This window comes from Drosophila ananassae, chromosome 2L, assembly GCF_017639315.1.
Source record: "Drosophila ananassae strain 14024-0371.13 chromosome 2L, ASM1763931v2, whole genome shotgun sequence".
NCBI lineage: Eukaryota > Metazoa > Arthropoda > Insecta > Diptera > Drosophilidae > Drosophila > Drosophila ananassae.
In genome coordinates this window covers 357766-374590 of record NC_057927.1, presented here as the reverse complement: position 1 = coordinate 374590, position 16825 = coordinate 357766, and the positions used below count along the sequence as shown (strand labels likewise).

General features: G+C 49.5%; 1 protein-coding gene across 2 annotated transcripts in view; it reads left to right on the top strand.

Annotated features, from left to right (window-relative positions):
• The window catches only part of LOC6500271 (homeobox protein B-H2), a 33019-nt gene that overhangs the window by 11673 nt on the left and 4521 nt on the right, over nt 1-16825 (top strand). The window contains exons 1-3 of one of the 2 annotated variants that reach the window (XM_001952867.4): nt 3655-3988; nt 7264-8149; nt 10105-10493. In XM_001952867.4, coding sequence (XP_001952902.1) covers nt 7279-8149; nt 10105-10493 — 1260 coding nt within the window. In that variant the 5' untranslated portion in view covers nt 3655-3988; nt 7264-7278. Of the gene's footprint in view, nt 1-3654; nt 3989-7263; nt 8150-10104; nt 10494-16825 lie in introns of those variants that run through there. The other variant, XM_032453326.2, reaches the window with a different exon arrangement.

Here is a 16825-nt window from a genome sequence, read left to right as displayed (position 1 = left end):
CAGGACCTTCGTCCCGGAGGGTTCAATGCCTTGTGCGTATCAATTCGGCGTTAATTGCTCCTGCTGCCTCCTTCTGCGGAGGAAATCGGATAAACTGGAGTGGTGCCAAGCCATTTCGGCAAGGGTTCTTATTGATTTTTTCCCCGGCCGGGCAATCAGAAACAGTGGGCCAGATGGCCCTTAAAGCTGGTCAAATTATTCATCCTTATCATTATTGTTGGAACTATTTTAATACAGTTAGCCAGCTCTGTAGAAGTTTGCCATACAGGATTACAAAAGGCCCAGTTTTCTAATGTGCCTAACTATGAGAATCTTGCCAGACAGAGGCAAGGTCGGAGAGAAAGTGTTGAAGGACTCTGACTCGGCCGTGTATCAATATTGTGGGCCTGCGAGTCTTTATTTTCGGTAACAGCAGGCAGGCAGCGCCAGCAGTTTTTGTTAATGCTCGCATTAATGTTGTCACATTCCGGGTCCGGACCCCGCTTCCCGCCCATTCCGGGCGGGACCTGGGGTGGTTGGGGGAGGCCCTGCCGACGGCAACGTTGCTGGCATTAATTAAGCATGTTTGACTGTGAATGTCAACAGCAGAAATTGCTGCTCAGAGCTCAGAGCCGAGCATGTGTTTGTCGCTGCGGGTGCACACTCAGAAAAAGATTTTCAAATGGCTTCTGCCGGGGACTAGCCCGCCATCCGACCCCTTAGCCCTAAGCCGTCATAGCTATTTGGCCAATTTTCTACCGCACTATCGCTTTGCCAAAATTCAAATACCACGTCGCCTAAATACCTTGATTCTCAACAAATGCGCCTATAATTTTTTCGAGTTCATTCTGCGATTGCGTTGACAGGCTAAAGACTGACAGGCTTTACGAGAGGCGTGACTCACCCCCCACTCCCACCTCCACCTCACTATCAGCTTTCTCCAGTGTCACTCGGCTACGTAATTAAGTGACGCAAGTCAATTTATTTTGCAATTAATCATTAATTTATGCGTACGGAAGTATAATTGACTCATATTTCAGCCGGCAGGGCGGCGAGATCGACACGGAGAAATGCCAAATATTTTCTGACAGAAGAGTTATCAAATTTCGCGGCGGAATAATGGCCTTTCAGCCATCCAGCTAGACCTGAGTTTTCCACTCGCTTCATATTGCGCATTGCCGGAAACACGGAAATGCGCAATGCTTTCGTAATTTTTCTCAAGAGCCTTCCTTATCAGTAGGTCGCAATGAGTAATGTGCGCATTGAGTCCAGGGTCAGTGGAGCGACGTTCCTTTCATTCCGGGCTCTGGACCATATTTGGAGGATTCCCTTCCCAGACCCATCGTTGTGTAACCGAAAGGCCATTTATGGCAAAATACATTTGATTTGAACTTGATTCGATTTCATCGGAATCGGCAATTAGGAAATTTGCAAACACCGAACAAGTGGAATGAAAATTAGTTGGTCGAGTGCTGGGAAAACTTTTCGCATTTCATCAAGTTCCTGGCCAAGAGTTTTTGCATATTTTATGTGCCAGCCGGTTGATTGATTGACTGACTGACTGACGGATGCCTGGTTGAGGGCCGAGTGGCCTGACAAAATGGACTGTGCCGGACGGCAATAAATAATCGATGCCACATGGGCAGTAATGCATTAATTTAAACAGACTGTCCGCATGCATTCATTTGACAATTAGCAATCGAATCCGGGCTGCTCCCAATTGGAGTGTCAATTAGTCGTGGCCGCTGACCTTTGACCCACTTCGCCGTGGCCGGCAAATGAGGTCCACTCGAGATGGAACCAGAGGGGAATTTTAATAATGGCATTGGAAGTGGTGGTGGTGGTGGAGGCCTCTGTCGCGCACCCATTTAAAAGATCATCAATCATAGGCGGTTAGTTAATTGCGTGGAGTCTCTTTTCTTATTTTTTGTGGACAAAGGAGCGGCCTAATGGCTGGCCAAAAAGGCATGCCAGAAAGCAGAAACGTTTAGCGAATGAAATGCCGCAGCAAATTAAAAATAAAGCCCGAGCACGCCAACTTTGGCCAACTTTCCTGACCCAAAGTTCAAGTGAAATAAGCCATGACAAGTGCCCCTCCCTCCGACAACTCAAGAACCCTTGGGGGAAAGCTTTAAAAGCAAATTTTGCCAAAGTTTTGGTTTATTCTTGGCGCACTTACGGCCAAAATCGATGTCGGGCCAGGACTGCCAGGGCGAGCTGCGAGCTACGAGTTGCGAGCGAGGGAGAATTATGACAGGAAACATTCAAACGGAAATGAGCCTGACGACGCTTCCGGCTCAGCGACAGTTCTATATGGCCAGAATGCAAACGTAATTAGCTGACATTTTCACTCAATTCGGCCGACTGCGATTGCTCCCTTCCGTGCTAATGAGCACAGCTTCCAGCCCTCAACCAGCCGTCAACTCAACAGTTGGCCAGTCGAGCTGTCACTCGGCAAAGGCCTCACTGTGCCGTTTAACCTTTTCAACTACCCCAGAAACGTCAGAACAACCCTCGCCGACGCACCAAGTAAAAATAGCTCGAAAATTGCGCAGCATTTATAATCTGTCTTTGATTTATATAACGATTTCCGTTCGAAATATGAGTGCTTACAGTCAAAGAAATGGGAAGCTCTGACTGCCCTGAGGGTTCTCCGTCTCGGAAGCCTTTCTCCCAGTGTAGGTGTGTGTGTATTCGGAGTCGGCTCACCCTCGGACCACTGCTTTATATGCTGACTTGACAATAATGGCACAAACACACATCTCAGACGCTGAGAACGTGCCACCGGCAGTGGCTCCCTCCTGCCGCAGAAACTGGCTGCCGTGCCCCGATACAGGACTTGGCCCGAACTGGTCGTGGCAGCACAATGACATGAATTCAATATAATAAATAAAATATAATGCTGTCAATAAAAATAAATAAATATAACATCAGCAGCAGTGGCGCTGGAGCTCTGGGAGCAGGGCTCTGAAAGCAGTGCAGAGTTTAAGACAGCGCCCGGGGAATTGTAGATTGAAGAGCTTAACTGCTCCGCTCAAAATAGCTACGTAATGTTTGTGTGCTCCCAAGATTTGGCTTTGAATGGCTGCCATTTACCTTGAGTGTGTGCTTAAGGGCTAGCAGGGTGGGTTGTGGGTGGTGGGTGGTGGGTGACAGGGGGCGTGACAGGAGTAGTGGTGTCAACCGACGAGGACAATGATTCTGCGTCATTTTAGTGGGGAAGTGTGTGGTTCTGGTCTGCTTCCATCTAATCAAATTAGACATTGTTCGGGGAATTCTCTCAAAATAAATCAATATCGAATTCCTATACTAATTCCTCGATAAACAACAGCAGGTACAGGTGGGAAAATGCAGTCCTGCCATCAAGGATACGCCAGCCACAACAAACCGAAAAACACTTAAATAAAACATTCACTAAATTGCATTCGCAATTGCTCGGATCGAACTCTGCCGCCCCGAAAGAAAGTTCACAATTGCCACTTTTCACACACCCCGCCGCCCACATCCTGCCGCCGCCACGCGTATCCTGCCCCCGAAAACAATCGTTTTCAACATTTTATGATTTATTTATGCAGCCCTGCTGGCTTTCGTTCCGGAGGACTCTTGTTTACCGTCCGTGCGGTGCAGTCGGAAAATAGTTATCCGAACGGAGTTGGCTTTTCCCCACATCTGCCAGACGCCTCTGCCAAATCTGGGAGTTTGAAAGTCACAGCAAATAACATTGTATTTAAACTCTACAATAGGGGAAGATCTTGTATTTGGCCACAAACGATGACGGCCACGCACGTCTGTCTGAGCCCAGTTGTCAAGCTGCCGAAACTTTTCGAAATCGGACTAACCTTCGGCTGATTCTACTGTCTTGGCCCGTCCTCGGTCACAGTTCCAGCCCAGCTTGGGCTGAAAAGTAAAAGTTATTTCATTTTAATTTTGCCCACTCCCGTGTTCCATTAACCCACGTAGTCGGAGCCCTTCGCGAGGCAAGTTCGAAACTAGCAAGGACCGCACACGTGTAAGTACACAACGAACCCGAACGGAGCCAACAAATTAAACAATTAAAGTGAACGTGGCACGAACTTTCGGCGCGGCAGTCTCTGCGGCATCGGTTAATGTAAATTCATTTAAAATTGCTTAGCTGGGGGGCTCCCGCTCCCGCTCCCCTGTTCCACTCTCGGCCCACCAAGTCTGTCGATAGTGAAATGTTTGCCGTCGTATCCTCGCCAAGGACCCCGTGTCTGTGTCAGGGCAATTTAATTAGCGAGCACATAACTTTATGAAATATTCAGAGACTCTCCACCATGTCGTTCCACACACACACAACACCACATACTTTCTCGGCTTGTGTACATTCCGGTTCGGGCAATTATGAGCCGAGCCGCCCAGGACATTCATTAGAACACCTCATAAAAATCAATTAGCGGCGTGTTCCTCCCCGCGGCAGACTCCCCTGGGACTGCATTTTTGCCGAATCGGGCTGGGGCTTGTGTTCCACATCAGATCCTTAAAGCAGCGAGGATTTGAGGCACTGCCGGTCGTCCTTGCAGACCGGGCTGCGTTTCTAGCCGTTGACGCACTCGCCGGCGAGAGAAGAGGCGGGCCAGGGCAAGTACGAATGACGAATTACACACTTTGCCTGCCAGGTTGACAGTCTCTCCCACACAAGCGTGCCCATGCGGGCAGAAGGATCCGGAGGGGCGGAACATTAAATTATGCTGACGGGGCAGAACGGACGGGAATGGGTGGCTCGGGGAGAGGTTGGGGCGAAGTCAGCCGCAGTAAACGTCAAAACTAACACACGAAGAAAGCCAGCAGAATGCTGGAAAGCAGGGACGGACAAACGTGAATGAAACCTGAAGTAACAGAAATCCAGGAGCTTTGTATTTCGGCTCAGCCGAAGCTGCCATACCCTGCAATTTATTTAAAATTTTAAGCCCTCAGAATAAAACTATGGGTATGCGATAGAGAATAACAATATAAGCTGGAGCTTAACCTTCTCCCAAAAATGCGGAATTCCTCAATACTCCCCTGAAAGTGCATGAAGGGAAGCTGAGCAAGTCCTGGAATAAAAGGACTGGGCGGGGATGAAATAGACTCTGACGAAAGCTGCCGAGGGCCAAGTGAAGCAAAGACCCTGATGACGATGATTCGAGAGTGGCTTGTTAAAATTCCAGCAAAACGTCAGACAAGTAGTCTTCTCCGGCCCCCTCCGGTCTTCAGTCGGTCCACCCCTGGCCACATTCCTCCTCCGCTCCGACCCTGTGGAATGTGTGTGTGTTGCCATGTTGTTGTCAATGCAATAAAATGAAAACGAAAACGAAATAAAATAGACAAAATGCTGGCTAGCAGGAGACTGGAAGACCGACAGACAGACAGACAGACAGCAGGGCCAAAAAGCATCTCGTAAGCCTCGAGGCCAAATATGGTTGGCGGAGACTTGCCGGGGCGCCCAAGAGGAGGGCGACAAAGAGTTTGTGCGGAGCAAGAAACGCAGGAGCGCACTTGGGAGCACGAGGGGAGGTCGAATCTTTCGCGACTGAGGATCAATAGAAATATAATGAAATCTTTAATTCAATTCCCCACCTCAACTGCTCCAAGGTCATAGAATTCAGCTTCCAATTCATTTCCAGTCCCACACTCCCGCACCCGCTCCTGAGGTGCCACATGCGACGAGGCAGAAAGGGGCGACATTAGAGCGAGTCTAGCTAACAAAACTTAAATGCCATTAGCCCTCGTCCTGGCACTCGACACTTGGGTCCTGCCACAGCGCACAGAAGACAGGAGCGGGAGGAGCGGGTAAAAGTCAGGGAGGGGCTGGGGAGGCACTGCCAGAAGCGTGCCAGGTAACTAATACACACACTCGCCGGCATCTAAGCCACTGTACGTGCCAAAGGACGGGCCTCTGTTTTCGGGCGCCCTTTCCCACTCTGCACTGACAGAAATTCCACGGCCAGTCAGCAAAAGCCAGGCTATTTGTTTGCACAGCTCAGCCAGATTTTTTCCCTAGTGCAGCTCCTTCCTGCCCTCCTTTGGCTTCTCCCCTCTGGCTGTCCCCTTCCGCGCCGCTTGCTGCTGGCAAGGCAATTGAAATAACTTCTTCCGCTTGCCTGCCTCGCTTCCGCTGCTTGAATGTGTCCCCCAAATCAGCAAGCAACACATTCCCCGCCGCTGCACCACCTGCCCCATCCTCGCCCCTCACCCCTCTTGAATCGCCTTTTGCCACTTATTTCATTTCGCTTCTGGGGACTTTGCCAGCCTTGGCAACATGTTGCGGCAACATTCGGCTCTCTGCCACGGGCCGAGAGCGAACTCGAATATCGTATCTTCGTGTCTGTCGTTCGGCCGGCCCTGTTGTTGTTCCTGAACGCCAATAAAAAAACAGTTAGGCACGCATCACGTCCTTGGTTGCGAAAGGAGGTGGTGTGCCCCTCATAATAATTCTAATTGCTTCCTGGAGCAGGTTTCCAGAGTGTTTATACGATTCCAACTGGCTTCATAGGGATCAAGCTGCTTCGTACGATACTAAACACTCGTAACTGCCTAACTAAAGTTAGTCAGAGCCCAGCACGACCCTCTGCTTGAATTTACTGCCGCAATTTAAAAAACAATAATTCTCCCCGTACATTTCACACGCTTTTGAGTCGACGAATTAAGCTGAATTGTGTCACCCCCAAATGCTGCCCCATAAATTTCGCCCAGCACTCGCACTCGCACTCGCCCTGGCAGTCCTTGCGAAAGCGTACAAGGCTTTCCGAGACCCCACCTCCCACCTTGAAACGTATGTGCCACGTAGTGGAATCCCGCCTCCCCAGCCCGCTCTCGCAAGGATTGTGCAACATTTTGTTATGCAAATCACAACGCAGTGCGCCAGGAAATAGGCTACGAGCAACGCCCGGCCTCCGAGCTCAGCCCGACTTGCCGGGGGGTTGCACAAGTCAAAGTGCACTGAGAGAAATGCGTGGCGGGCCATGAGCTATTACGGTTCGAACCAGGGAATGTAGAGAGCTCCGTCTACCAGTGTGGGAGGAACAGAGGCAGCAAGTGGCAACGACTGACGCTGTATTTTATTGCATTACTTTTGGGCCCGGATGGGAAGCAGGCGGTGGCCGGGCCAGAAGGGAGTTTATAGGGTCTAGAAAAGGGTCGAGGCCTTCCGGTCGAGGGCGAGGGAGGGTGGTGCAAATTACGTTACCAGCTCAGACACTTAACAACTGCACGACAAATGGCGAAGCTTTAAAGCCAACCACTCCGCTCCTAACTGACCTTTCTCTATCTCTGGCTTACTTGCAGGCAGCGTTAGCCTAAATGATGCCCGAAACTGAACGCGACTCGCAGTTGGCCGCGGAAATGGTAAGCGGGGCTTTGGGCCACGGATACGGCATCGTGAAGGATCCGCAGCAGCAGCTCCACTTGCTCCAGCCCCACCACCTGCCGCCCCAGCAGCCCTACCAGCCGCCCCACGCGACGCCCACGCTCACGCCCGACCCCTACAAGATGTCCGCCACCACATACGTATACAGCAGCCCGCTGACCATTCCGAGCATGGTCAGTCCGAACAGCAAGGAGAAGCTAGTAAACCTTCTGCGCGTGCGCGACACCCAGGCGAGTCTGGCCAGCCCGATCTCCGATAGCCCGCCCGCCACCACCTTCCTCCAGAAACAGCTGGAGGCCGTCAGCCCACGGCCCAGCTCGGTGCACCCGCAGCTCCCGAATCCCCCCCACATGCTCCCCCATCAGCAGCTCCAACAACCGCAACAACTGCAGCGACGACGCGCGAGCACCACACCACCGGGGGCGCCCACTAACTGGCATGCCCACGTCTACGCCCGGCCGCCCAACCGCCCCACTCCGCACTCCATCGCCGACATCCTGGGCATAGCCGTGGGTGAAAAGCTGGCGGCGGAGGGCGCCTTCGATCCTTCGATCCCGGCCAAGTCCCCGAACACGATCGTGAAGCAGTACGAGCAGGATCAGCAGCTCACGATGAGCGATGCCAGCGAGGAAGACGGAGGCCCCAGGTCGACATCTGCGACACCGGCATCCGCCACGGCTGCGCCAGTTCCGCTCGACCAGCCCCTGAATCTGTGTGTGGCCAAGAAGTCACGCGACAGCAACAGCTCACCCATGCCGGCCAGCAAGCAGAGCCACGTCCTCGGAAAGACCGCCAGCAAGAAGGGTAAGCACTCTAGCATTGCACAGCAAAAAATATTATCCTGCTTTTCAGGGAATATCAGAGTTATTAATGAGGGTAGGCTCGTGGAAGATTATTGCTCATATTGTGGGGCAGAAATATTCCCAAGTGATCCTCAGACTATCTATCGGATAAAGGGCGAAGAGATAGGTATTTTTTGGAGTGTGTTCGAATGTGATCTATTTGCAATGGCGCCGGGCACAGGAGTAAGTATGTTGCGGGCCGAGTGCCCGCGGCAACGCTCGACGAGCCTGCCAATTGAGCGGAGCGCGGAGCTCTCAACACGCTTCAGCGAAGCGTGCGGCGGGCAACACAGCGTATGCGTGTTCTGCCAACTCAAATGGTGCCCATCGCTGTCGGCCTCTGTTTTTGGCAATACTAATGACTCGGCCATTAGAACCCGGCACACTCCAGTTGGGACTCTGGTCTGTCAGCCACCCAATTTCCTACATTTCAGACGCCATTAGCAGGTTGCAGTCATTGGGAGATGATGCCTGTACTGGGGGCTCTCCGTTTATAAGGAAAGCCAACAATGTGGGCCATTTTCATCTCTTGTTTAAATAATTAATAATCCATTGAAGTGGCAATTGGCACACAAAGTGGTCGAAATTTAATTAGATGCACTTTTGGCTCGCTGCTTTGTTGTTTTTATTCATTTGCGAAACCGAAATGGCTGCCAAATCGAATTTGCGAATTTGCATTCGCTTTTGAGTCCGAACTGCGATGCATTAAAATGATTTAATTCGGATGAGGTCGGAACGAAAATATACAAAATGCAATTAGCCATATGCACATGGCCGGCAACTGCAACAACAATAAGCTATAACAATAAACAATAAAGCGAATAAAGCAGTCGTCAGCGAATTGGGTACTGAAAGTTGGCAACCGAATTTGGATGATTCGGGGCAGCGTTGTTTGGCTCGGCGCGTTAATTGTTCAATGCTGTGTTCGTCCGGCTTTTATTGTTATTAAAATCACGTAGCCGACTTGAGACCCTAACGACTGTACAAGCGATTGAATGACGAACTTCCAGACATCCGATTGTCCGACCCAGTCATCAGTTAATTTCTGCTTAATTACTTGTTTCCAGCTGCCATAGATGGGACTGCCGGTCCCGGCGAGTCATGTGCCATGTACTGGAGTCGGACCTCTTGTTGTATTTGTTTGTTTACTCGGCGAAACGACATTTAAATGCCCGCCGACCGGGCCCAGCCAAATGACATGCCAATTGCCAATTGGCGTTAAGAACAACAACAGCAGCAGTAGCAGCAGCAGAAGCAGCAGCCACGGCTAATATAAACAAACATTTGTTCAAAGTTTTATTGTTGTTGCTCTAATTGCACAAGTTGGCGTCACTGCCCGGCTCTGCTGGGCTTTTAGCGCTTGTTGTTTTATTTGTGCCACCGCCTCTGTTTTCCCATTTAGTTTTATTGATTTCGCGCCACTGGGACGCCCTTACACTTCACTGAGTGCCCCTCGCTCCTCCGGGGGGCTGTTCAGGGTTTGTTCGATAGTGAAAATTGCCAATTACCAATGGCGACAACTACAAAAGCGGGGCAGGAACAACAACAGCCGTCCAACTGACCAACCATCCACCTCCCGCCTAATTAATCACAGTGTCGTGCATTCGCGATTGGCCGTATGAGGCCGGCGGGGCCCACGCGGCGTATTAGCAATGCGACGGCGTCAGTGGCAGCTGGTACACTCCGCATAGAACGTTTTGCATTTAACTGTCAATTAGATTTCAATTATGCATTGGCAGTCGACGTCGTCCAGGCAACGACCCGACTGAGCCGACTCATGCTAGACACGTTCTGGCCCCGTCAAGACCAAATTCGTGGCCCTAATAACACATGTTCTCATTCGAGCTAACCAGTCGGAGGCCTAGTTGATTATTAGATTGATTCCGAAGTGCTAACGCCTCCTACGATTTCTTGCAGAGTCCTCCGGCAAGCCAGCCGCCAAGAAGAAGAAGATGTCGCCCTCGTCAGCCGCTGCGGCGGCCCAGCCTCCGGACATAAGCCCCACCGGCAGCAGCGACAGCCTGATGCGCGACAAGCTGCTGGCCACAAACAGCTCGCCCGCGGCCGCGCCCCAGCCTCAGCATCAGCATCAGCACCCCAACCCGAACAGCGCCAACAGTGCTCTGGAGACCACGGAGGACGACTCCGACTCGGGCTCCACCGACGCCCGGCGGAAGAAGAAGGCGCGGACCACCTTCACGGGCCGCCAGATCTTCGAGCTGGAGAAGCAGTTCGAGGTGAAGAAGTACCTCAGCTCCAGCGAGCGCACGGAAATGGCCAAGCTGCTAAATGTGACAGAAACTCAGGTGAGCATTCCCCCCTCGACATGAAATCTCCCCAATGAAGCCATCGAATTATGGGCATATGTTTGTTGATTTTTCCTGTGTGTACTTAGCATTGCAAATTGAACAGCAAACACATTATGTTTTCCGGGGATTATTTGGCTTATTTAGTTTAAAAATATTCAGCCGGCCGGAGCTACCTCGAAAAGCACAACTGCATGGGTCGTGGTTGTGGCCATTTAATTAAATTGAACTGTTTTTTAGTTTCCGCCACACTCTCTAATCCCGGCATAATGCGCCTATTCAATTGCCTGCCCAGTTGGCAATTAAGGGAAATAATGCTTCGTTAAAACTCCAATACACAATTGATTTGCGATTCTGCGCTGAATATCCCTCTATCCTCTAGGTAGGAGCCTGCCAACAAAGGGTTAAACAGGCAGCACAATAAAATATTCGGCCCTGTTGTTTGCATTAGAATAATCCGCCAATTATTTGGCCCCCGAGTGGCCCGGCGGGCCGAAATTTATCGTAATTTAATTGTGGCGCCCAACAAGAGGACGCAAGGTGTGATGCTGCTTAATGCCTCAGTAATTATTATGCCAAGTGTACACTGTTGCAGTTGCAGCAGCTGCCCGAACACGAGGGGGTGTGTACAATTTGCATATAAGCCAGAGCACCCCGAGGCAGGAGCAAACTCACACTCCATTGCAAACACACGAGTCTGTGCGAATCGCCTGATTGTGAAATAAATTGAGATTTATTGACTTCCGAGTAGGGAGCGCAGTGGTGTGGCGAACACCGGATACCCTCGCACTAGTTTCATGTACAAGGCTCAGCAGCCTGCGACAACGCCCTCAGAGAGGGTATATAATTAGAATAAATTAACTTGCCAGCAAGGACATGCCCGGAGCCCAACTGCTGTCAGCCAATTAGGAGCAACAACACAATTTATGTACACACGACACACCCCCCTCCATTGCGCTGTTTGCTCTTTAAGAAATGCCAAACTAATGAAAACTTAAACGTCTGTCTGGAATGTCAGGGGGGCTCGTGCCCAAGTAAAGCCTTGCGGTTTGTGCCCCGGACCAGAATTTGGGAAACCGCCGGGGTCGTTTCTCATCTGCGATTGCAGTTGACATCCTCTTGTCTTCAGTTTATATCTCTAAACCAGTCATTTAAAGTTTTTAATAAAGCCAAGATAATGCGAGTCATGAAAATGAATGTGTTAACCTGGCTGCATTTAAATCCCATAACAATGGAGCTAATCAAATAGAGTTGCCTGCAATTCTTCCCCGATCCCTCATCAATCCCCTCAGAGCTGTCAAAAGTGGGGCTGCCAGTGCAAGCCCGATTTGCATTAATAATCTCACGTTACGCATACGCCGTGTGGGAGCTCAAATGCCATAAGACTAATTGGCTGCCATGGCGAAGGCAGACAAACACCCACGCTCCGACTCAGAGCGGTCGAGGCATCCTTAGATGTACCCGGGCGAGGAGTGGGTCGCAGGAGGGAGGAAAGCCGAGCAAATCGGCCTGGCAACAACAAGGATAGCGACGGAGTCACATCGAAATGCTTGCTTAATTAAATTACATTCTCCATCAAGTCAATTAATTACAAGTTGATATGTACACATAAACACTAAGCACTCTGCTCCATATGCGAGTGTGTACGGCAAGAAATTTGCAGCCGATTATGGGCATAATTCAACGCCACATTCACTTTTCGGCCGAAAGGCTCTCCCGTTTCTCCCTGTGCAGGTGCTCGATGACGTCCATCTGTTTGTGTGAGCCAGAATGCTATGCATGTCGACATGTTCAAGTGTTTTGTCTGTGTTATTAATATTATAAGCTCGGTCCGGCCATTTATCATCCTGGCAAAGGACATGGCCGCTCTGTGCCTGTGTGCGTGAGAAACCCACGTCGATTAAAGTGCAGTGCACAGATTTGCGCCCATCTACTAAACCTGCAGCTTGTTGTGTGTTGGTGTTTATACATAAAACACGGTCGTGCCACACAAACATGTATGTGTTAATCACAGCAATAATATCAGCAAATTAACTGCAGGACATGGCTCTCCTGTGCGCCGTGCGTGTGTGTGTCTGGGCTTGTGTGAGCGGATCCTGCTGTGGCCGGCATTAAGCCTCCTGGTCATTTGCATTGGCACTTGCCAATTTTCCCATCGACAGCCGCTGAATGCGGCCCGAAAACAAGCACGCCCGTCTGGGCCGACTGTATCGGGCTTGCAGCGAGAGATTTGCGTCAATTGGAATGAAATTACTGCGCCTGGAACTGAGAGCCTATTTAACCATTTTCGAGCCAGATATTAGATAGATTTCATCGCAACAGACAAATAGGTTTTCTTCAAAACACTTATTAATAAGTAGTAGCTTATCAAGGACTATATATCGTAAATTTCTATCTTGGTTCGGATAAGTATATCATGTGAACTGTCCTAGGTCCGTGAGTTTTGAGCCAAAAGAGACTCATTCCAAACGGAATAGAGACAAAGTAAGAGCCATAAAAGCTTTAAATAGACGGCCCATCGTGCTTCATGCAGCACTCCCCATGCGGGGGGGTAGCAGGAAAGACAGCTCCGCTCCTATCCATTTGGCGGCCCTCATCCAGGGGCCTTGCGTGTCTGCATCGTCTGTCATCAACAAACTGTAAAATAGCCTCAAGCCAGATAAAAATCAATTAATTACGCGTAGATGCGGCTGTCCCAACTGCAGCCGCTGCATCACTGCACCGCCCCTCCGCTCCACCGCCCTGCCCCCGGCGCACTCGCACACACTCCCCCACACACACACGCGAGCAGGCTGACAACATTGTAATTGTGTTGCGATTACCAAACGAACGTCACGCGCCAAACGCAGCAAATTACATTTGCATATTAGTGCCCGCGGCGCATCCCTACAAGGGGCCGGCGCGGAGAGGATGGAGCCACGGGGCTGCTGCAGAATATTGCTGCATAGATATGGGGGCCTGTGCCGGCAACCGCTAGCTGCGGTCTGTCCCGCCAATTTGCATTAGGCATTTCATTTTAAATGTTCGGCGGGCAGGCTCCCGGATAGATCCCCGTTCGGTGCAATTCAGGAGCTTTTGGGGAGGAATGGGAGTGATTATGACCTAAATGCTGATTCCACTCTTTGTCTTTGGCCAAGTTTGATCGACCTGAGTTGTGATGAAACTGCATATTAAAAGTAGGGGCTGGGTAGTCTGCCTCTTGACTGAAAATCTGAGAACTTCCCGCATCCAGCTCCTAGCCAAATGCCTACTGTACACTTTCGACCTAGTTGTGTGTTTGCGTTTAAATGGCCAACAGTGGGCACTGCCAGTTGGCCCAATGACAAATGCGATAATTAAATTAAACTGCTGCCGCAAACAGCACACACGAATCAAACGGCAATTCATCTTTGGGGCACCCCAGCATAATGGCGTCCCGGGCAGGGCCATGTTGCACTGCTGCAGGGGCTTATTTACGGTCGGGGGCTGCTCGTGTCACCAGAAGAGTAAAAATTATGTTGCGCAAAATTGTAGATTATAGCCCTTGTCTTGCATTAATGTGGATACAGGACATGCCAGGGCATCCATCAGCTGCAGGCCGGGCAGGATCTGCGATCCACAAATAGTGCCTGTCACCCGCAAGTTCCTCACAATTAAAAATGGCCGCCTAACGGGGGCAATAAAATAAATGTAGAGCCATTTGCGGAAGGCAATCCGAACAATTACAGTCTAAAAGTGCTTATTTATGGCTTGACGCTTCAATTTATATGCAAACGGACAAATATTAATTGCCATTCGATAATAATAGGTAATAATAGTTTTAATGGCACTCGCAGTGGAAAAACAGACTGAACAGCTTCCGGGCAGCACAATTCGGTTCTAATCCAATTACAAATGCAATCACTCGTTACGAATCCACAGAGGGACTCTCGACACTCTCCCGGCCGGAGCAGTGAATGCCTTTGGCCAATTAATTAACTAATTAAAGCTAATTTGCATTTTATTAGCAGGCAATTATAAAATCAATTCATGAATAATTCGGAGCCCGCAGATATGGGAACCTGTCAAAAATACGCCCAAAGGGCTTATTCCGGTGAAAATATTAGCATTGGAGCTTTAAACAATGTTGCAATGAGAGCAGCAGTTTCAGGATAATATATTTTCAAAACCACAAAGTGGGTGAATAATTAAAAGCAGCAAGTGCCATTTAGTGCTATTGGTATTATTCCACGGGATAGCCCAACTGTGGCACCAGAAAAGGACTCTTTGGGCGCATTATAAATATGTGGAAATAAACGAAGCAGTTATGGGGCTAAGTGTGGAAGGGAGCCTTATATAACTTATAGCCCCCACATCTTCGAAGAGACACTTGTCGAGTCTGCAACAACTGCCCCCATTGGCGACTGCCTCACTTGGCAGTGTTTCTAAACAAACGAGGGCGGGGCCTGCCGGCTGATCTCGCGGACAGCTCGCCCCGTCTCTGTCGCTCGCCGGTCTGTCCCTCTCGCTCCTCGCGCTCGTGCGGCGATCGCTTTCGCCTCGGCAGTCGGAGGGCGTTGCGGAATCGGCTGCGGCTTCGACGTGGCCTCTTCCCGGGTAAGCACTCGGCAATTAGCAAGGCCACGGGGTGACAGCTCTCCTTTCGATGAAATATTAACAATTATGTGCGAGTCGCTTTCGGGACAATTAGCTCTGGGCGGCCAGAATGAAATTAATGGGCCCGTGCTGCAGGCGAGAACAAGGCGTCCCCAACTTGAGTGGCCGGCCGAGGAGGGGCAGCAACACCACTTCACACATCCCAAGAGGCGACACAATAAGCCAATAAAGGCCAGCTTCTGCCAAGTGAAAGGCGCCCCTCTCCGAATCTGATAGTTAAACTCGAACCGCCTGGTTCGGTCTGGCTAATAAGCATAATTTATGCTGCCCTGGACCCGAATAGAGCGCTCCAAACCGCAAGCACATCACACAAACCTAAAAATACACACCAATGCAAATAGCGAGAAATTCGGGCTACACAGAGTATTTCTGAATTCAAAGCATCTACTAAATTGCTTCCCCGGCAGTTGCTTTATTATTTCTTTTCCGCTGCACTTTGTTGATTAACGCGAACTATTTGGCTTTCATTCTATTTCTGTTCCGAGAAAACATTACGTTCTGATCCCTTGATGAGCCAGACCATTTTCGCAATGCCAATTTTCATCGCTGAATTTTTTAATTTCACACTTCGCTTCGAATGGGTCTCCTTTGGCGGTCTCTCGTGGTGCTCTCGGGTTGGAATGCATCCTGTAGATGCGTCTCAGACGATTTATGACCTGCTCCATAAGTGTCTCAGCTCTCAATTGTAATAATTGTAACAGTGAAACCCCTCAACCTTTCGCCGGAACTCGGAAACAATATATTCTGGAAGGACAAGCATTCCAATTCGCCTCCTGCGTCCTTTAATTAATAATCAACAATTTAAAGGCATGAATAAACATTACCCAGGAGGTCCGTGATGCCAAGATGCATCCAAAATTAAAACGTAATTTAGACTCCCAAATGCGATCCCGAATATTTGCACATCGGTATGCCTTTTTGGGATGGCCCGCACTCTGCTCCCATTAGAGGAGTGGGCTGGAGGGAGCGTCCATAATCCAACATGACAGGCAATGCAGTGATTATGTTATTAATTAGTAATGGCATTGCAGTGCGTGTATTTGCACGGAACACAGTGTTCGTTACACAGCAAGAATCGCATGACTGCCGGGGGCGGGGTGGGCGAGTGGAATTCGAGATACTCTGCAGCATTTGCGAGATATTCAGGCTGTTTATATTTGATTTGGGCCTTGCGGATGCATAATTAGGGGGGCTTAGCTGCTCAGCAGTATCCAGCCATTACACATTTCGCAACAGTTAGGCATATAAATAAATTGAAAATATTATAAATATGTAGATAGTACGGCTTGAAACAAAAATCTGATCCTTAAATAAGAAATTAAATGTCTTAAATCACAGAAAAGTTTTCATATGTTATCTTTTGACGTATCTTAAGCCTTGTGTATCTTACATGTATCTAATCGACACTTATATATCTTATTACATGTACATATGTATTCTACACTCAAAACTCGACTCTTCAAATGTATCTGACAGTATTCTTAGCTTATTCGTACTGGTACTGTACCTAACATAACGGTAATGGGACGCTTCGTCCACGCACACACATATACGAGCGGATCACAGAGCTCCGAATCAGCTAAGCACTAATACCCTTCACTTTTTTGACCAATTATATATACCTAACGAAAGAAGTAAAGTTTTTTTTTTAGATATAAATCGATTAGACATAATACGAAAAACATTTATACATAAAT